The following is a 22768-nucleotide window of genomic DNA, read 5'->3' as shown; positions in this document are numbered from 1 at the left end:
ACGGATTCATCATTACAAGTCTGAGAGTAAACAGCAGAGGATGGAACAGAAACGTCCTCAATCACCGACCGAGAAAAAAGTCAAAACCATCAGCTGGAAAATTCATCAATGCTGACAGTTTTCTGTGATGCTCATCTCGAGGACCAGAAGTATTGGAACATCAGGGGGAAAAGGCTCGACAATCGGCAGTGCCCATTACAGTGAGACGCTTATTGAAGAGCTGAAGGCTAAACTTGGGGGTTAAACGATCATCAGAGTGTAACGCTGGTGCTGAGAAGTGTGTGCGCAAAAACACCAGGGTTACACACTCGTAGGAAAGTCGAATGATGCCGAGAGAGAGATTATAGAGTATCAGGTGCAGTTGATTATAGGGAGGTTCCCCTGGGCCCGGCGTGCCCCCTAGTGGGCGTGCGGGGCGAGACAGCGAAGTGAACGTGCTAGCTGTGTTTATCATCTCATGGTGGAAAGGGGACGTGAGGGTCACCCACGTTTACGCCTCCTCACAAACCAAAGCGCCATCTGCTCTTAGTGTGTGTGTGTTTCTCCTCTTCCTCCCTCCACCACTTTACCTGAAGTGACATGTCGTAAGGGAAGAACACCCAGTTCCAATATGGCACAAGTTTAAATGAGTGCAGACGAGCTGTCTGTGCGTCTTATCTGTGGGATTAGGATGTAGGCATGCGTGTGTACACACACAGAGACAGTCTCAGCTGTTGAGGTGAACCTGGTGCTGATTGACCTTGTGATCTTCACGCGTCTCCTAGAAGCATCAGGCTGACACAATCATTTCAGACCAACGAAGCCATGTGACCTGGATTCATATCCACATTCTCTTTCTCTCTCTTACCCAGATCTGTCTTTCTTTCTCTTTTTCTGTCTGTCTCTCACTTAGATATGTCTGTCCCTCTCCTTTTTTCTCTCTCTCGTCCAGATCTGTCTCTTTCTCTTTATTTCTCTCTTGCTCTCTCACCCTGATCTGTCTGTCTTTTGATTGGTGTCTTTATTTCTCTGTAGCTCTGGCTCTGTCTCTCTTTCTGTCTTAGCATCTCTTGTTTTTTTTTTCGTCCTTTTCTCCCTCTTGATCACTGCTTGTGCCTGCTTTTGTCTCTCTATCGCTCTCTTTCTGTTACATTTTTTTCTGTCTCTTGCTGTCTGTCTTTTTGTGTATTGCAACATTTCTCTTATTTCATATCTTTATTTCTTGCCTGGTCGTTCTCACATGATTGGCCTCTTTATCGCTCTGTCTCCGTCTCTCTCTCGATTATCCCCCTGTGTGCATCTATGCGTCTCTCTCCGTTTGTGTGCGCGTGATGGGACAATTTGTGTCATTACTGAAGCGGTTGTGTGTTTCCATGCAGCGAGTGCATCGTGTTGCTGTTAATAGCTTTATTGTTTCTGCTAGAGGTTAAAAAATGTTAACACTCATCATTACAAACCGAAGAGACGGAAAGCAAAGATCAGAACATCTGTTTGGCCACCAGTGCTGAAACATTAATGTGTGTGTGTGTGTGTGTGTGAGAATGATTAAGGCTCGCCACCTGCATAAATGTGTGAAGCAGGATGGTAGCGTGTTAACACAGCCTGCGGTGAAATCATCGACCTTCTCTGACCTTGAAGCGTGAAGGTTAATGCAGTGGAGAGAAATTGAAATGATTTTTTTCTCTTGTTGGTTAATTACCCCAGAAGACACCCAGTCGTGACACGAACGTTGTCGTACAGCGCGGCACGCCTGCCGTGTTGGTTACTTTCAGAGCCGCGGCGTTCGAGCTCGTTAGTGATGTAGGAAGTAAAGTCTAGTGCACCATGTGGGAGGGAGACAGACATAAACAACACGCTGAGGAATGAGGAGCTTCAGCACGGGTCAGATCCCTTCCGCAGTGTGTAAACGAAAGACGACTATCGTCTTCACGGCCCGTCACAGACACACACACACACACACACACACACACACACACACACACACACACACACCAGCTGTATTAAGGAGCGGAGCCTGCTGTGAAGATCTGAAACACGAGCGGCGGTCACCTTGGAGCTGTCCTGTCCTGTACACACAAAGAGGGAGAGAAATAGATGGACAATTGGAAGGAGAGAGAGACACACATATGGGTGGAGGAAGAAACGCTGACAGATGTACAGCTGAAATAAGGGACGGAGAGAAAGACAGTGACGGAGAAACTGATTGTCAGAGAAAAAGAGACGTAACCAGATGGAGAGAGGGACCCAGAGACAGTAAGGTGGGGAGAGTGACTGGTTTGGAGTGAAATAGATGGACAGGCACAGGATGTAAGAGATGGACAGATTTTTTTTAAGGAGAGAGAGAGAGAGACACGGAGACGCACATGCCGACGCACATCAGCCGAAAATAAGTCCTACCTGGGTGAAAAAGTGAATTTTCAGATAGGCTCATAAAACACCATTTTTCATATTTGATGCTCATCTCCCAATCTTTTTTTTTTTTTTTTGTAAATACACATTTATATTTTTATCATATATATCTGTTTCTTTTTTATATACAAAGAAACGCATACAGTTTCATGCCCTTTTATGTCCATAGTGTCGGTTCCTTTTTTTTAAAATTCAAATCTTTCAACGGTTTTAACTGTCATTCAGATGAAACTTGGCTGATTTTAGGTTTCACATAAAATGACACAAACCTGATAAGTGTATTATTTAAAAATGCTAAATTAAGATTTTACATGGTTACGGACACTGCGCTTTTTTTTTTTTTTTGGCTTTTTAATCTTTTACCAAAAAACTTCAAGCAAAAAGTTTTACATGTCGATCATATGCTTCTAGAATTTTAGTATCAATCTGCATAAACAAATATAAATAATGAGCATTTTAAATGACTATAGTTCAAAGTGAGACAGTATTACACAAAAAAAAAGACCATTTTGGGGCCACGTATAAAATCATCTCTCAAACGGCTAAAGTTAGCAACTTGAAATTTTTCGGGAAGCGAGATCAGTCACTTGCATGTTGCATAAACTTCAGAAGTAGCTTCTTTAGCCACATATTTCTGTATTATATGTATAACATAAAAATAAAATCAGTAATAGATCAGCACCGATGCAGTGTTTTGCCTGAATGCTTGGATAAACAGAGACGTAAGGATGGTGAGAGAGAGAGAGAGAGAGAGAGACAGGCTGAGAATGAGACATGGTTGGACAATACCGGAAGAGGGAGAGATAAGAAATGGAAGGATGTAGATTGTCGGGTGGACAGATGGATTTCCACATGGAGGGGGGAAAAGCAACAGAAAGGCCCAGAGACAAAGGGACAGACGAGCAGAAAGAGTGAGACATGTAGTGAAGGGGAGAAAGTGAGACGGAAAGCAAAGTGAGCAAGAGGGAATGGATGGGCAGAAAGACAGAAGTGGAGACGGGCAGAATGGTGTGTGTGTGTGTCAGAAGAGGGAGTCGGTGAGGTTAATAAGGGCCTGAGGTTTAGCTGTACAGTGAAGCGTGGTGCTGATGAGAGCCGAGTGCTGCTCCAGCAGAGTCTTCCCGGGCTTTTAGAGGGATGCTGTAGGACCGAAAGGAGGAACGTGACGAGTTACAGAGCACCGACTCATTACACCGAGAGCTCGAAGCATCGCACCACGCCACGTCATCCCGCCTGAGAGACTACAAGTCCACAAAAAAAAAAAAAAAGTAAATATGTACATTAGTAAGCGTGACCCAAACAGCCCGGGGTCTAATGAGAGCCGTTCGGCTGAGAGGGTTTAAGAATCCAGTGGGGAGCGTTTGATCAGACGCTGTAATCACGGCTGGGACGGTGTGTCTCGGTGCGCCCGGTGCTGCCGGTTACATCCTGATCGTTTTAAGGCTGCACCAAAACATTCATATTTTAATGTCGGCACAGGCCTAGTTCGCACCGTTTTCCAGGGTGTGATTGGTCAGCTTTAGGCTGTTGTGCAGAAATGGGCGGAGCCAAGTGTTCAGATGATGCAGAGGTGGTCAGTGACCCCAGGAATTGAGCGAGACTGAACAGAAGAGGCTCATGTGGATCGATGTGAAATGTACTGATTACGTATGTATTTATTTCTTTTCTCAAAGGGGGAAAGGGCCGCTGAAGAACACATCAGACGTCATCAGTGCCGCCAAGAAGATCGCCGAGGCTGGGTCTAGAATGGACAAGCTGGGACGCACCATCGCCGATCAGGTGAGTGTACAGTCTGCTAATCCGACGGTGTTTAGACGTTTTCCGGGTTCACTGTATCTGTCCTCCTGCACACACACACACTGGTGCACTACCAGTGTGCATTTCATTAAAGGTCCCATATGTTACCATTTCTTAATCAAGTTAGCGCAGGTCTTGGAGCTCTCTCAATGTGTGCTAAAGCACCAGCTCAGGTATTTATTTATTTATTTTTTTTATATACTGTGTGGTTCACTTTTCTTCCAGATGTTCTGTTTTAGTGCCTAACAAAAATGAAGAATGTTTGTACATGAGGCCCATCTTAAATGCTTTAAATGTCTAGACCGAGTTTTGGGTAATCGGTCCCCTTTAAAGGAACTCGGCACTTAGACCTCAATTAAAAAGTGAGTTTCTTGTAAAGTTTTCTCATTAAAGCGAAATAATGCGGTTCATGTCGGCGGTGATCTCCAGAGACTTCCCTTACATCTTACTTAAGTGTCTGGATGCCTGTTAATCCTTCTTTTACATTACACTCTGTTATAATCTTTTAAAATAGGCTTTTTAAAACTAGAACAGAGTTTCTGATGGAGTGTGTAGTACTGAGGCTCCTACAGAATATTAGAATCTACTCGGGAATCTCAGGAGAACTTGGAACGTGTGCGCGTTTGCCTCAGATCGCTCCGTGTCTTGGCATCTTTTTATCGTGGGTTTAAAACCTCAGCATAAGAACACTGCTAATCGATCCAGTCTGTTCATAAAACTACCTACACACACTCGAGTTACACACTCTTACACCTGAGAGTCCACGCGATGTTCTGATTCATTTCTCCTACAGTCCTCACTTCTCTGATTGCAGATGGATAATCAGTGGTCTGTTCATCACCAGCTGAGATGCTGGAGGAAATACACAGGTCCGGGAATAGACATGAGTTTTCCTTTAGTTTTTTTTTTCCCCCTCAAATTCCGAATGTCGCTTAGCTCACTATATGAAAAGGCTTGCATTGTGTCAATATTTGAAGGTCCAAAGTTTGAAAGAAATAAGGAAATGGAGATAAAGAATGGCTCAGACAGGTGGGGTAGGAAGGAAGGGAGAGATGGATGGATGGATGGATGAAGTTGAGAGACAGAAGAATAAAGAATATAAGGATATAAAAATACTGAAGAATGCACGAATGCATAAATTTAGAGAGAACTAAAGACAAGTTTTGTCTTAAAACGGTAAAATTCACTGCACTTCAGCGCTGTTATTTCAGCCAAAGTGAAAATATAAACTAATCCCAGTAAAAATATTCAGTTTAGCTTTTCTAATTAATATCTATTGGTGCAGTTTGTTCACATTGAGCAGGTAGCGTATTAGTAGCTTATTTTAAAGTAGATTATTAAATCCGGCACATGACTGTTCATAACACTTTTACTAAACATTTTAACTTTACTTATGGTGCAGGTTAAACTTCAGCCAGATATTAAAGTGCTTAAATAGTTTCATAAAATTCTGTCCAGCGGTCGATTTAAGACGCGCCCATGGTTTGATGTATGTGCAGTACGCCGTCAAAACGTCCGGCTTCTAATCTGGCACAAAACTTTTTCGCTTTTACTTAACATTTTGATTTCCTTTATGGTGGAGGTCTAACTTCGGCAAAGTTCCATTACATTCTGTCTGGCCAGTTTTGCGTAATTCTGTGAAGAAATCATGTGTATAATGGACAAACTGGACCACTAGATAAATAGACCACTGGATGGATAGATAGCAATAGTGTTGGCGTAATATGGATGGATATGAAGTAGATGACTTAATAGACTTAAATGGATACATAGACTGAAGGATGTAGAGATGTGGACAGATTCTGAGGGGTCAATAGATGTATTAATGGAATGAAATGAGATGGAAGGAAGAAAAAAAGTGGTTAAGTATTAAGAAAGATGGATGGTGAAAGGTGGATAAATGAAGTATCAAGAGATTCTGTTCAAAGGATGGAGCAGTGGATGGATGAATGAAGAATGGTGCATAGATGTATGGATATAAAGAGAATGGATGGATGAAAAGAGGCTGGGATGGATGGAGAGAGTGGATGGTATAGAGAGAGATGGAACTGGATAATGAATTGGCAGATGAAGAGACCATGTCACGTCATGTAATGCACTTGGCTAGCACACACATACTCGTGTAATGCCCTCACGTATGTTCGCATGTTTATAAACTCAACGGCGTGAAGGAGTTTTCCTTCCATGGTTTGGACACGTCCTTGTTCTGTACACATCATGAATACTAAACTCCACAGCTTCATCCTCATCACCACAAAGCCATATCTGCTCTTATGCATGCGGTGAAACATCTGCAGCACACACACACACACACACACTACTTTCCCATCATCTAGCATAATGAGCAGGCCTGACTGGAGCACACACACTGATATTTTATTTATCTCGCTCTTGGATAAAGGAGCGACTTGTTCCTGGAGGAGAATTCCAACGCGCTAACGCAGATCACCGTCACACACTTACTGCTTACTCAACACGCTGAGCAAAGAAAGAGACGCGCACCGACTCGGATGCTAAACACACTGAGCGAAGAGAGAGTAAGGGAAATGCACTCGGATTTTCTGACTTAAATATTCATATACATACGTTTGTCTCGTACCGAACAGTTAAGTAGAATAAGGGATGAGAGAAAAATGCTGATGAACGGAGAGAGGGAGGGACTGACCACCAGAGACAAACCAGTGGACGGTGAGGAACGAAGAGAGGGGGAGAGAGCTAGCGACTCGAATGATGAATGAAGAGAGACGGACAAATGGACAGAAGGACTGAGAGGGACAGCCGGATGGATGGAAGAACCGAGAGAAACGGACAGATAGAAAAACAGACGAATGCAGCGAGGGAGCTAGAAGGATGAAAGGACTGCCAAAGATTGATGGACGAAAAGGCAGAAGTACAGTATGAGAAGAGGAGAGAGACACAGAGTGAGACAGACAGGGACAAGGAAAGATGCAGGTGTTTGTGTGTGTACAGGGAATGAGGCAGATGTCCAGGGTGTCTGAACTGAAACACAGGTGCTGCCTAAAGCAAAGTTGCTTTCATTATTTATGCGTTTACACCATCCTACATTTAAATCAGTCAGCTGGGGCTTGGGTGTGTGTGTGTGTGTGTGATCCTGTATCAGAGCTCAGAGGGTACTGTTAACAAGGAAAGGAAGTGTGTAACCCAACCCACCGCACACACACACACACCGCATGAATAGTCATGTAATAGTAGGAATGTAAGCGTTCAGTCTTGTACAGTCAGTGATGAACAGTTCCACTCCAGACTCCGTCCTCCCTGCTGTCTCTTTTCCCCAGTTAAACGATTGTTAACAAGCAGGATGAAAGTGGGAACGCCGGAATTCCAGAATGTAGGTCGTGCGCTTGTACGCCGCGTTTCGTTAACCATTTACAAGTTCCACTCGGCAGCTCGAGTAAATTTCCTCCGAACATGCTGGCAAACAAATAATGCTGCCTAATTGAGATTTACAATGTCAATGTGAAATGCATTGCTCGTCCTATCAATAATCATCTCCTCCACACATGCACGGAGGGCTGGAGCTACACAGGCCAGTGGCTCTTCATCACACAATCAGTGCCGCGTGATAAGGTTAAAGTATCCGAGCAGCTGCTGATCCCTTTACAGCGACTCTAAATGTTCATGAGCGAATTGTACACAGACCGGCAGCCATGTTGGATTTGAAGCGATGACTAATAGATTGAAGCACTATATATATTTTTATGTCTCGCACATTTGCTGAAACATGGTTTTCCCTGCCTTCTCTAAACCCCACAGTTTAATGCAGTTGTGCATTTCACACGTTTCTCACACTTCACCTCCGCCTCCGCTGCCCGAGGTCCGCCGCGTTTCTCCTCTTTAATCAGCGACGGCTCAAATTTACAGTCAGGACTCGGGAAAAACTGTCGCGAGGACGCCGGTCATGCTGGGTTTATTAATAGGAGGCATAGCGGCAGTTTTCCTGCGCTCGCTCACACCTAAATCAGCACGCCGGCTCGGTCGCTCATCCATCAGCTCGCTCGGTAGGGTGTGTAGGGACGCCGGGATTGATGGTGTTTTGAGACGGCGGCTGATGGATTCTGTGTGAGGTATCGGGAAAGCTGGTGTGGAATACATGGTGTGGGAACGAACGGAGATTTCGGTTAGCCTATTTTGTGTAATTGTAGACTCCGTTTTCTCTCCAACGATACATCCAATTCATCCAAAAGTACCAGCTGCCGTCATAAAATTATTGCTAAGAAGAAACGATGTAATGAAAACGCGTGAGTTTGGTCCTCCTCTACATATCCTCCATCTGAGGTGACGCACTTCTCCAAACTAAGGCTCTTTGAAAAAGCCTTCTTTTTGGCTGAAGTTCAACCACACCTCATCGTCGCCAAACGCCTGACACTTTCATACGATAATACGAATTTTACGACTGCCTCTTGTACTGTAGCTCAGATTTTAAAACAAAAGGTGTCGTTTGTAAGGAGTCAAACACTTCCAGGAAGGCAGCAGTTAATTCGGGTTAAGCTCCGAGATACTGACCGAAAGGTTGAAGGTTCAGTCGCCAGCATCGCCAATCTGCCAGCAAGACCCTTCACTCTATATATTCCAGAGGACGCTTTATCCTGACTGACCCTGCACTCTGACCCCAGCTTCCTAACTGGGATGAGCAAAAAAAACACGTCATTTCATTGTGATGTAAAGGTACATGTGAGAAATAGTTGTATTCGTAATTTTTCAAGTTCAAAATCTTGGACCAACCAGGTTTAAGAAGTCAGCACTGCTACGATATCCGCGTGTGTAATGTTATATGCTATCTATAATGTTGCATGTATCGAACGCTTTCGTCATGCGTCGGTCAGACTAAAGCGTTTTAACAGCAAAGCAGATCAGCCCCAGCGTCTCGACGGGTGTGAGGTAATTGTCCGGAGTAAATGCTCAGGGATTATCGCTCTGTTCCAAATGCCCCCTGATTGATTTTCATGGTCCGTGATGGCTTTATGTTTAGCCGCTCCAAATCCATCTGAGAGCCATTTAAATGCAATATAAAACGCATTAGCTACATAAAGTGATGCTCCCTACACTCCTATTAGATTAAAAACCTCTGTTAAAAGTCATCCCTCCCTCTTCTTTCAAAACAGCATTATTAACAGGCACTTCTTATAAATAAGTTATTGATTAAAGATTTTTGTTACTATACCTGGCTTTTGCCTCTACACACACGGAGATCTTCAATTCAATTCAATTTTATTTGTATAGCGCTTTTAGCAATTTTCATTGCCGCAAAGCAGCTTTACACAGTCAAAAGAATTATTTAAGTTTGTATGAAATGTGAATTTGTATGAATCAAAATCTTCAGCGTTTCACCTGATACCACGGTTTGCAATTCTGTCAAGCAACTGAACGTTGTTTTAAACCCAGACCCCCCAAAAATATACCAAAAAAAAGTGACAACTCACCCTCTGTTTGTAATTAACTATTTCCTAATTAAATTGTTGGCTGCTTATGTTGGCTATTAAAAGCTTTACTCATGCTGGTCAACTCATTTGCTCATCTAGTCACATTTCACAACAAAACAAATGTACAAGGCAGTACAGCCATAAATAAATTGTATATCTATAAATTTAGTTCCTCTGTGCAATTAATTGGTACTTCATTAGGTAGTACTGGAAAGGCCCCCTTTTTGCCTTCAGAACTGCCTGGTTGCTAGAAACAGATTTCAGTCCATATTGACTTGACCATCACGTAGTTGCTCCAGATTTGTCGGCTTCACATCCATGATGCAAATCTCCTGTTCCCCCGCATCCCAAAGCCGCTCTATTAAAGTAAGATCTGGTGACTGTGGAGGCCATTTAAAGTACAGTGACCTCATGGTCAAAAAAACAGTTTGAGATTTTAGCTTTCTGACAGGGTGTTATCCTGTGGAATGGACACAGTCAGCCATAATGCTCAGGTAGGCTTTTGAACCATGCTCAATTTGTACTAAGAGGGCCAAAGTGTGCCAGGAATCTGCTTTACACGCTGTTACACCACCAGCAGCCTGAACTGTTGATGCATGGTAGAATGGAACCCTTCCTTTCATGTTTACACCAAATTCTGGCTATCCGTGTGTCATAGCAAAAAGACCAGAGCCTCGTCAGACCAGGCAACGTTTTTCTAATCTTCCATGTGAACTGTAGCCTCAGTTTCCTGGTCTTAGCTGACAAGAGCAGCACCCAGTGTGGCCTTCTGCTGCTCTAGTCCATCTGCTTCAAGGTTTGACGTGTTCAGAGATGCTTTTCAGCATACCTCTAAGTTTTTGAGTCTGGGCCAACCGTTTTGGCCCGTTCTCCTCTGACCTTCAAAAAAAAGCATCTTCCCTGGAGAAATGCCTCTAACTGGATATTTTCTCTTTCAGTTCCTTCTTTATAAACCCTGGAGATGGTTGAGTGAAAATCCCTGTAGATCAACAGTTTCAGAAATATTCTGACCAGCCTGTCAGGCACCAACAACCATGCCACATTCAAAGTGGCTTAAACCATCTTTCCTCTCCATGCTGACACTCAGTTTAAACTTCAGCAGATCAACTTCACCATGTCTACATACCTGAACACATGGGGTCTCAATATAAAAAGACCATCACTGCAAAATGAGATGTATTCAAAGGTTATATAGTATTCCTTTTTTCCCCCTTCTTTTTTAATTCATTTTATGTATACGTGCCAATTTCCACCAACCAGCCAGCTCCACCCATCATACAGCAGCTACTGTACCAACTGGACTGGGTGACGCCTTATGAGTTGGAGAAACACATACTTTCTTCATGGCCTATTAGTATCTTTTTTACAGGAATATAAGACCCCAAGGAAAGCACAATCAGCCTTCTTCTGCATACAGTACATGACCTCAAGCTTATATATGTAAAATATTAGTGTTAATTTGCATTGGCCTAAATCCACTTTTGTGAAACAGTGGTAGGTACAGTAGATTGCGTCACTAACACTGCATTGTCCTACAGTCGCTCAGCGGTTTCCTGCCATTGTATTACTTTTGCTTATTTTTAAGTTTTTTTTATTATTTTTTTTTACTTGAACATTTTTTTTTCCCTCATGGCTTCTTTACCCATTTCAAATGATTGTATAACTTCTTTGTCAGGGAGTTTTTGGTCACTGCTCACCTGGGATCAGATCTCCTGTGATTACGTTAATGCCAAAGCTTCGGTGCGAATGCATAGGATGAAAAATAAGATGAAGTGTCCAAACACAATGCTGCCTTTTTTTCTTCTTTTTCTGTTGGTGCTCCGTGTGTATTTAGCTCGCCACTACTGCAAAGTCATCAAAGGGTGTGTCATATCTCCCCCCCCCCCCCCACCCCGCTCCCTCCTGCTGACTAGGTTTCCTTTTTTTTTTTTTTTTTTTAAATGAAATCATGTTCAGTATCTGGCTCGTCTCTATACTCAGGCTGGGTTAGGAAACGGGGCAGGTGGTGAATAAGAATGAATGAAATCTCATAATCTACATAATTAACATTCTCTCTCTCTCTATACCAATATTCTGATATTTAACTTCCAGTTATTACCTGATATTTAATTAGTCTTAGATCCTGACAGAATGTAGATGTCTGTTGGCGTCTCCTCCGGTCTTTGTAAAGCTCCCATGGAAACCAGAAACATGTATTGCATGAGTTTTGTTTCACATTAGACCCTGGGATCATTTCTGAGAGTACTTGACCCCAAAGTCTGGTCCATTTTGATCAGTGAGAACACAGTCATTTTGCACTCAGGAACCGTACCTGGTGAAAAAAGTAGTCTTGCGAACGATACAGCGTACTCTAGTGCAGATCGGATAAGGAAGCCGGTCATATTGAGGACAGAAGCAGATCACTGTTTAGACAAAATGTCGTCGGTCTCCTCCAGATTCTTGGAAAAAGAGCATTTTCGATACAAGACTGTGTAAATGAGCTGCTGCTATAGATATAGCAGTGATGTGAGATTACATAAGTGGAGAGTGCATGTTACTCATAAGTGGAAGCGAAAAAAAATTAATAAATAATGAATAAAATGAAGCCTGAAGAATGGACTTGATTAAAATGGAAATGTGCCTGATCTGTTTTAGGTGCACATCTAATAACGTGCGGTGGCGGCCTTCAGGCCGGAATAAACAAGAGAGTCTAGTACAATGCTCTGAATCTAATTACCATACCGGAGTGTTGTGTAGACGATGAACGCGATGACGGCAGGGATGATGAGAATAATAGTAAGTAGATGCCGAGTTTAGGGCGGATCGGCATTTTCCCCTCTGCTCATCATTTATTTGTGCTGAAGGTCAGTGTAGTTTTGTTGCCCCTGCGCGGCTGCAGTTCATCAGGCCGTGTGGCATTTACACTGATGCACTTCCACCTTCAGTCATTTTGCTGCAGGATGTTTTAATGCCAAGGTGCAGAATATGAAATGTCTTCCTTTACCATCTGTATCTTCCTCAGGAGCGCTCCGCTTGCGCTTTCTCATCAGACAGACAGAAAAACTGGTTAAGGAGTCGTTTTTTTAAAGATCAACTTCTGTTTGGTAGGAAAAGAAACTCAAGACACCCGAGCGAAGAAGGAACCTGTGCATGCATGAGCGGAGAGGAAAGAAAAATCCAGCTTAACCGACTGCCATCGTTTTTTAACCGTTTCCAAAAGTCCTTCAGTGCAACTTCATCAAACAAGTTAATGACCCAGTAAACGCTGATTATCACGCTGAGATTCATGAGGATTAGCTCGGTTTCTAGCTGCTGCATTTTGGGGTTGCTTTTCTTAGTTTTGCTCTCGGGCACAGTGGTGTCATAAACTTTTTTTTTTTTTATTATTTACTCGTAAACAGGATCAGGTGACGTAGCGGGTGGGGGAACTGGCGTCCCGATCGGATTCAGTTCTTTATAGCGGAGTTAATCGCTGTGATCACGTGTTGGGGTGTAGGTGTTAATTTAAAACTCTCACAGAACTTCTGCATCTTTAGTGACCAGAGTCACAGAATTGATTGATTCACAGATATTGATTATTGAAACGATTAATCGGATTACAACCATCACAGTTACTCAATAGCTCTTATGTATTCAGCAGCTTTTAAATTTAGCTCGAGGTTGTTTTTGCATGTGATGACTAAAAAAAGATAAAACCTTTTTTCTTCTCTTTTTTTTTTTTTTGTTTTAAAGGATGAACCATTGCGCCATAATCAACCGTGATGACGTCATCAATGACTATCTAGTTTAGTTTGCTGATTAAATATAATTTTTAGTCATGAAAAAAGATGGTTTTTAGTTTTGATTTAATTGTTACTACAGTATATCATTACAGCCTCTACAACCTCAAAATGTATTTTCTATAACCTGTGTGTATATAGAGCTCCGTGAGTGACTCTCCGTCACTTTCACCTGACTTGAACCTCAAGCATTTTCTTTTCTTTTTTTCTTTGTTTACGTACTTGCTTTTCAAAATATTATAATAAGTAACTGAGTTAAAGCTAGAGCAAGAATCCAAACATTTGTCTCTGTGCACCTGTTCATCTAGCCATCTGCTTTCAGTCTATTTAATTATCCATCTACCTAATAATTTATCTATTTACCCATCAACCTGTTCCCCCACTCTGTCCATGCGTCTTTTCATCTATATCGATCAATCTTTCAGTTACCTTATCTATTAATCCATTTTTTCCCTTTGATCTATTTAAATACCTGTCTACCTATTCATTCATCTGACTTGACGTCTGTCTGTCTAAATCTGTATGCCTTTCTATTAATTTGTCCATCTGTCCATACCTTTTAAATTAATCTATCTGGCTTTGTCTATTTGTCTCTCCATTTATTGATCCGTCCATTTGTAAACCTTTTTATTACTTATTGTTTATCTGTCTGTCTCTCCATCTGTATCTCTATCCACCTTTTAATTTGTCCATTAATTTGTCTATCTTGCTTTGTGTGCATCCGTCCCTCCATCTATTGATCTGTCTATTTGTAAACCTTTTTTATTGCCTTATCTGTTGATCTGTCTGTCCCTCCACGTATTGATCTGTCTGTCAACCTTTTTATTTTCTGTTGATCTGTCTGTCCCTCCGTCTATTTTTTCATCCATCTCTGATTATCTACCTGCCTATGTACAGTATTTATCTACCATCTGTCTAGCTATCCATTTTTCCTTTAATCTGTCTGGCTGCCCATCCGTCCCTCCGTCTGTTTATCCGTCCATCCTTCTATTAGTCCGTCAATCTTTCTATCCGTTTATCTACCATCTGTCTATTTACCTGTCTATTTTTTTTCCCTATTTATCCCGGTTTCTGTACATCCGCCTAACTGCATTCCATCCATCCATCATTTTAAATGTTTTAATTAGTAACTCATTAAAGTTTTAATCGTTATTGTTTCTGGGATACAGGTGCATTTTAAAATTCAGCGTTTGCATTAGCGGTGTAGCGATACGGCAGCCTGTCACTCGTGTTTCTCTCCATGTTGTTCTGTGGCTGCATGTACTGTATGGCGTATTAAATGAGGATTTGCTGGCGTTCGTCGTCGTTTCCAAGATAAAGTGTATGGATTAGAAACGGTTTTTTTTCCTGCATATGATAAACGCCGCTGACCTTTATCTACAAGAGTGCTTAGAGACTGTAAAGCACTGCGTGTGTGTGTGTGAAGAGGAAGAACCAGAAACACAAGAGCAGCAATGGGAAGAACGAAACTGTGTAGGTACATGTTTTCACACACGTCGTATCATCTCTGTTTAAATTTCAGCAGCTGGATGCTTTAACATGTACACGGCAAAAAAAAAGTGGTATTGGTGGTGGGAAAGACACATTTAGTAAATACAGTTTCATGCCCTTTTATGTCCGTAGTGTCGGTTACTTTTTTTTTAAATTCAAATCTTCCAACGGTTTTAACTGTCATTCAGATGAAACTTGGCCGATTTGGATTTTACATGAACCTGAAAAAGTATATTATTAAAAGTGTATTAATCTGACATGGTTACTGACACTACAGATTTTTTTGTTTGTTTTTTGCTTTTTAAGCTTTTACCAAAATCGTCTCTCATGCCAAGCACTGAAGTCACCCTGGAATCTTAATGATCTTTGTGGATCAGTTATTATTGGTCAGAATAAAATAATAATAATTTAACTTAAACTATGGTTCCCTGTTTTATCACCACATAACATAAGGTGCGTGTCTAATTTGGAGCATTTAAAGAAATTCATTGTAAATAAAAAAAAAATAATTAAATCCTAAATTTTACATGGAATGCTTCAATTTAAGCAACAGTTTTTATTTTATTTTTACAAATTCTTCATTTGCTTCTATAAGCCTATACAAATTGTAGTATCAAAACTCGTGAAGAAATATAATTTTTTTTTTTTTTATTATCTGTTTGAAGCGAGACAGTAAAACGCTGAAAATTGCCATTTCTGGTGCACATCTAAAATCATTTTTCCAAAACAACTTGGATTTTTTTTTTTTTTAGAAGCGAGATTGGTCACTGCCATGTTTTTATAAACTTTAGAATCTTTTGTATAATGCATATTTAAAAAAAATACCCCAATACTGTGTTTCGGCCGTCAGTATTATGGGCAACGCTCTCCTCTCCTCACGCGTGTCTCTCGTCATACATTGTCATGTCCAGGCGAGTGTGGGAGGGAAAGGTAGAGGCAGTGCTGTTTCCTGTTCGGAGAGGATTTGCACAAGCGAGGCTTTCAGCACGAGCGTTCCTGTCCCTCATTAGCATGCTGAGCAACCCGCGCTTTAGCGCTCCACTGTTCCTCTGCTTACTCCTCTCTCTCTCTCTCTATTCTCTCCTTCTCTTTTCTCAGCATCTTCTGAATTCGCTGTGTGCTTTCTCTGACTCGTGAGCAAAAAGACAGCAGGCATGATGATTGATTATAATTTAGCCTTTTTTTCCCCCTTCCCTCTTAACGCCGTTTGAGCTAATGGAGAGAAAAGTGAAGCTCGTGTTAGAGCGAGAGAGAGCGCGGGGGGAGATGGAGTGTGCAGGATGATCAAACGAGACGTAATGGCACTCCTGAGGCCCGGGTTCCTCCTGAAGAGGAGCGTTTAACACGGAGCCGTGCATTTTTATGAGCGTCCTCGCGCTCAAGCCACTCCGACGCTGCTACTGCGCTACGATGATGCATGGCTTCTTGAGAGTTAATGCTAATCAAAGCGATTGATAAAATTGCGCGCGTGACCGATGACTCGGGTGGCGTCTAGTCAGCAGTCTGCACTGTTCGAGATGTACGTGAGGAGCGTTACACCGAAAGACAAAACACCGTCAAGCCTGATGAGAGTGGGGTGCGTCTCTCTCTTCGTGACGTCACATGACACGGCTGTCGCTGATTGGCAGCATGAGCACTTAACATCTGGGAGGAAACGAAGTCAGCCCCAGCCTCAGTACTGACGTGTCTGTTCTGTGTGTCAGGGACGCTTTTCATCCCCTCCCCCTCCTGCTGGCTGAAAGAATCCAGCGGAGGAGGTGTGTGTGTGTGTGTGTGTGTGTTCCAGACCGAGCTGGTTTTATTTTAGACTCGGGCTGCTGCTCGGCCCGTTCCGTTCCATATCTGTATAAATCTAACACTTTCCCGCTCTGTAGGGACAGCGGAGGTGTGTGTGTATGTGTGAGCACATGTTCATGTTCTTAATAGAGTGTGTGTTGTAAAGCATTAAAGCGCCTTATAATTAAAAGTCAAGGAACAAAACACTCCTGTGTCAGTGCTGGTGATTGCATAAACTGATACAAGTCCTTATTTCCCTCTCTCACCATGTGTCTGACTTTTTTCCTGTCTCTCTGTCTGACTTTCTATCGTTTATTCTTTCTCACCGTCCTCTCTATTTTTGTTCTCTTTACATTTTTTACGCTCTCTCGCGCTATCTCTCTCAATCATTCCTTCTTTCTCACTGTGCCGCTCCCCTGATATTTTGTTCACTCTGTCCCTTTTGCTTTATTCCGGTTTGTCTTTATGTCCCCATCCTGTTTCAATTAATCATTCTCTATGCTTCTCTCTCTCATTCACCTGTCAATCTTTTTTTTCCTTCTCCCTTTCTATCTATTCTTCTTTTCCCTTACTATTCTTTCTTTCTGCCTTTCTCTTCCTTTTTCAGTTTTTCTCCCTGTCCTTCTCTTCCTCTTGTCTGTTGTCCTTGTCTCATATTATTTGCCCCTCTTGTTTTCATCACTTTTTTTTCTCTTTTCACTGTTTCACTTATTCTCTCTCCTTTCATCTTATTTAATCTGTTGCTTTCTTGTGCTTTTTTTTTTACTGTTCTTTCTTTCCTCATCTATTTTTTTTAATCTCTCTCATTTCCTTTCTCTTTTTTTTATCTTTCCTGCTTACTCATACTACCCTTTCGTGCTCTCTTTCTCTCTCTCTTAAATTTTTTTTTGCTACACAGAATCTATCATGCGTGTACACGTCCACATTTCTGTGCGCTCAAGACAAATCGGTCATTACACACTGCTTATTGTTCACAGCGCTGTATTTTATTATTATTTTTTCCCCCAAAACCCACCGTCTCAGCACGAACCTCTAAACTGGAATAAAGAGACACAGCCGAGTGTCAGGTTTGATTAAGTTATGAATAAGTGGTTGAGTCGTGGCTGTTCATGGTGTCAGTGTAAGTGCTGTAACTGTAACTCTCTAACCTCACATGTCTGTGGAAACAATCAGCCTCTCTCTCACACACTGCTCTGTTCTCTCCGATTGAAGTCCAACCCTCTTAACACCAGCTTTTAAACCAGGTTACAGTACTGAATGCTTTTTAATAAGAAGAATTGAAAAGTAGTTTTAAAGAAATAGGATGGAGTATGGTTTGGATTGGTCCACTTTGGGTTTTCTTTAAGTGTTTGTGTGATCAATCCCAGCATTTTTTTTTTGTTTGTTTGTTTGATGCAGGTCAATAATTTGACACTGTGTTGTTTTAGGCAGTGTAATCTGTTTGGTTGTCACATACATTTGATATGTTAAGTATCGAGCTCAAGTCGAAGACTAACACTTCTTCCTCCTGAGTCACACACAGTTGATTATTCAGTGTACAGTATGAGCGAGCATCTGTGCCGGACCTGAACGCCGCCTATGTGTCGTCTGTACTTCCGGAAGTCGTTCAAAACTTGTTTGTGTTAGTGGAAAGCCCGTTTTCTGTTTTTTTTTTTTTTGTTTTTGCATTTTGTGCAAGATTTAGTGAAGTTATAGCACCATGGGTCCCAAGAATGTTAGGAAGAACGGTAGCAAGAAGAAAAGGGAGCCACGTTTAGTTTGGTTTTTCAAGCAGGTGGCGCAAGGAATCATAAATTAAGATTAAGTGAGATTTATTTCATATTTTATGTCATTTCTAAACATTTTTTTGATTGCTTTTATTTACAAAAATATGATGGTGTTGAAAATTGATTATATTTTTGGGTGGCAGGAACAGATAATCTGCATTTACATTATTTCCTTTGGAGAAATGCCTTCCCTCTTGTTCTCCCCTGTTCTCTCTCTCTCTCTCTCTCTCTCTCTCTCTCTCTCTCTCTCTCTCTCTCTATAGGAACAGTGTAACTGAGTGTGTGCATGTTTCCATGTTCTTAGTAGAGTGTGTGATTTTAAAGCTGCTTGGCAAGGGTTTATAATTAAAAGCACTACTTGATGAAATAAAATGCTCCTGTGCCGGCGCTGTGGTTTGCATAAACTAATCTCTCTCTCTCTCTCTCTCTCTCTCTCTCTCTCTCTCTCTCTCTCTCTCTCTCTCTGATGTGCAGTGTCCTGACTCAACGTGTAAGCAGGATCTGCTGGCCTACCTGCAGCGTATCGCTCTCTACTGCCACCAGCTTAACATCTGCAGCAAGGTGAAGGCTGAAGTGCAGAACCTGGGAGGCGAGCTGGTCGTGTCCGGGGTGAGTTTACCAACAATAAACGTCTCCTTCCTCTCTGCAAGCTTCATCATCTTCTGTATCCTGGATGTGTCTTTTTTTTTTTTTTTCTTCTTTTTATGGTTGACATTTAAAACAAGAAAACTCAAGAACACTGAAAATTTAAAACGATAACAATGAAACGATATTATTTCAGAAAGAACAAGGACTGAACAACACTGAAACTTCTTAATTAGATAATTTTTTTTTAAATCTATTTACTGTTTTTCCTCAAAGCACATGGTAAATGTCATGATAATTAGATGTCTTTATTTCTCTCTCAGAATAAACACGTGTGATGCTGGGAGTCAATATCACGTGTCTTTACTCTATTTGTACAGGGCGCACACACACACACTAACGCCGCTCACCATCCGTTGTTTAGCACCAGGTGAAGGTTTGGCGTCTTTTTTTTTTTTTTTTTTGTTGTGTTTTTTTTTTCTTGTTCAGGACACCATGCTGAATACCAATCAGCCGGCTCTGACCCTGGACTGTAGCTAAATGAAACATCACACAGCCGGTATTAGTGCGGTTACGCAGTTATTGCCCGCAGTCTCGCCTTTTCATGTCTAATGACCCCAATTAGACTCGGCGCCCTCACTCTCGCACTGCGTCCCGATAAAGAGAGGCACGGAGCGCCGCCGTGTTTATACACATCAGCTCACCTGCTCCGGGGGTTTAAATTTTTTTTTATATAAATACACTGCAGCCAAAAATCCGACCCCAAAACCTGTGAGGTGTTTAGACTGTCAGGGCTGCAGCCGTCCGCTTGTTACTCTCTTACCGATGAGCATGAAAATATAAATAAATTACTTAATAAAATTGTTTACAGCGCTACATCCAAGTAAATTACTGTTAATCAGGTGAAATGTTTGTGGAATTAATCTGCAAAGTGGCTTTTAATTTTCTTTCCATGCAAATAAGGTTTAGTTTATAAATAACAGTTTAAATGAAAAAAGAATTAAGACGTTATTTGTTTGTCTTTTGGTCTTTGTCTTTGTTGTCCGTCTATCTCTCTGTCTTTGCTGTCCGTCTATCTCTCTGTCTTTGCCTCTCTTTCTATGGTCTCTTGTTATGTGTCTCTTTGTCAACAGTTTGTCTGTGCGTCTGTCTGGATGTCTGAGTGCCCGTCACTCTGTCCTTGTGTGTCTGCCTGCCTGTATGTCTCTCTGGTTGTGTCCATCTTTCGGTTTAGGTTTGTCTTCATGCGTCTGTCTGGCTGTCTGTGTGCCTGGGAGTGTCTCTGTGTGTCTCGCTGTGCACATCTGTCTTTGAGAGTGCAAGCATTGAAGACTAAGTGCTTTTTCGTCATAGTGCAGTAATGCTGATAAATGTTTCCGACTTCAGTGTGATGTATTCAAATTAAAATATTCAGCAGTTTCTGTAACTGAAATGCGAATTAATTTTAATATATTTGCCAGTGTGTAATACAACATAATGAAATATAGTAAGTAAACATTTCAGAACTGCAGCAAACTCATGAATTTGTTCCTTTTGGTTTACTGTTAAAAATGAACGTTAAAGCTAAACACTCTCTAACCTCCTGCTCGTTTCACTCTGCAGCTGGACAGCGCCATGTCTCTGATCCAAGCCGCCAAGAACTTGATGAACGCCGTGGTGTCCACCGTCAAGGCCTCATACGTGGCCTCCACCAAGTACCAGAAGTCCCAGGGCATGCAGAACCTCAACATGCCAGCCATCTCCTGGAAGATGAAGGCTCCCGAGAAGAAGCCTCTGGTGAAGCGCGAGAAGCAGGACGACGGCCAGACCAACAGGGTCAAGAGGTCATCTCAGAAGAAGCACATCAACCCGGTGCAGGCTCTGAGCGAGTTCAAGGCCATGGATAGCATCTGAGCAGCACCGTATTTAATACTTCCACAGTTCTGCTTCACTCTCCACAATCTCTCTGTCTCTAACACACGAGCACACACACCTGATTGCGCTTCTTCCCACAACCACGACTCGGGCAACGATTTCGATGAGATGTGTGTGAGCTGTGCAGGACAGTTCGCTTTAAACCACTGCTGGAGGTTCAGCCACACATGTTCATTTCCTCTGCGTCTATTTATTCCACACCTTCGTTCTTCAGAGATCAGTCTCTCCTTTCACAAGGTATAAGGGGGAAAAAGAAAAAATATATATAAAAAGTAACGGATGAGGGAACTTTTTAAACCTTTCCATTCTGTACTGATTGATTTCCTATCCTGTTGAAATGTTTTACTCATTATTATTTTTTTTTATTCATTAGTGTCGTTTCATATTTCAGGTCTTTAAGCGTTCTCTAGTCTGAGACCTATGCAAACTTGTATTACCTTACTTACTGAATCACATGCAATAATTCCTAGACAGGTTTAGTTTTAAGACCAAAGTCGCTGTCTATCCTGTATTTCTACTCAGATTTTTTGGAAAATAGTTTTATATTAACCTTCGATTTAAAAGAAAAAAACCAAACACTAAAAAGAGCATATATTTAGCATTCTATTTTTTTTTTTTTTAAATCAACCTGAAATTGTTGCTTACGCTAGACTTTTGATCTGTTTCATGGTTATTATTACAAATAAGATTTTTTTTTTTATATTACTGCATTTCATCATTCCTCCTCGTGACCCGTTGTTTAATATGGTGTATATATCTAGAAGTGTCCTTTTCCCGCTCCGATTCGCTTAAACATAGCATTATTATTCACAAACAATTTCATTTTACGAGTCAAAGTCGCAAAAACTCGAACGAGGTTGTAGTCGATCCCTGAGTGATACCAAGCACCATTGATCTTAAATGACAGCATACATTTCGAAATCGGGCCCCAAAACATCACTTTGCCCATCAGCCTTAGACACACACACACACACACACACACATACACACACATACACAGTCACATTCACATCGGTTGCTCAGTTTATTTAAACAGAAAAAGTATTTTTTTTTCTTTTGAATGAATATTGTTCAACTTTTTTATTATTATTTGGTGTAATGGGGGAAAATAAATTTTCCACTCGCCTGTGACGCACATCGTATGTGAACGATGCAACATGGAGAAAGCAAAGTGATTTCCGGTGCGCTCGAGCGGAGCGACATACTGTAAAGAAAGAACTAGCCGTTTTGATGAAATGTGACGGAAGGTTTAAGGATGTTCGGTTAGTTTGTGTTTAAATTCCATTTTATTACAATTCCAAGCTGTTTATTTGCGATTTGATATTTTTCTTGTTTAAACACTACAAATGTTAGATAATATGCAGTGTTTCTGCTTTGCCGTGAGCAAATTTGATTATTATTATTTTTTTTTTTAGTTCAGGTTGTAACTCCTTTAATTAAACAAAATGAATAAAAAAAAATTATACAATGACTGTGTCCATTTTTTTTCTTTTTGTTTATTTGTTTAAATGTTATGCTATTAATAATAAACATTTATAATCTTAACAGTATTTTAAAAGCACAACAGCAGCTCTGGTCAGACATTTGACCTTGCTATAAACTGCTTAAACTGATTCTAAAACAAGGATTAAAATTTTAATGTATGCACTATATCACACTCAAGGTCATGCTGTTGTACTGAATATCAGCATGGGTGTGATGTGGCTGTCAGCACAATGGAGCAACCCAAGTACTGAAGATATCACAGCCGTGCTGATATTCAGTACAACAGCACAACCTTGAATGCAGTATTGCTTTTATACAATGGTTCCCAAAACATTTATTATCAAAAGTTTGATTCGTTTCTTTATTT

The 22768-nt window shown here is 41.4% G+C and overlaps 1 protein-coding gene across 1 annotated transcript in view; it reads left to right on the top strand.

Moving 5' to 3' along the window:
* The window catches only part of ctnna1 (catenin (cadherin-associated protein), alpha 1), a 117970-nt gene extending 95586 nt beyond the window's left edge, over positions 1–22384 (top strand). Inside the window, exons 16-18 of the mRNA XM_053516174.1 lie at positions 4062–4167; positions 18892–19026; positions 20605–22384. Coding sequence (XP_053372149.1) covers positions 4062–4167; positions 18892–19026; positions 20605–20895 — 532 coding nt within the window. The 3' untranslated portion in view covers positions 20896–22384. The remainder of the gene's footprint in view (positions 1–4061; positions 4168–18891; positions 19027–20604) is intronic.
* Positions 22385–22768: the final 384 nt, after the last annotated feature.

This window comes from Clarias gariepinus, chromosome 2, assembly GCF_024256425.1.
Source record: "Clarias gariepinus isolate MV-2021 ecotype Netherlands chromosome 2, CGAR_prim_01v2, whole genome shotgun sequence".
In the NCBI taxonomy this organism is placed as follows: domain Eukaryota; kingdom Metazoa; phylum Chordata; class Actinopteri; order Siluriformes; family Clariidae; genus Clarias; species Clarias gariepinus.
The sequence above is the reverse complement of the archived record's forward strand: the minus strand, read 5'-3'. Positions and strand labels throughout refer to the sequence as shown.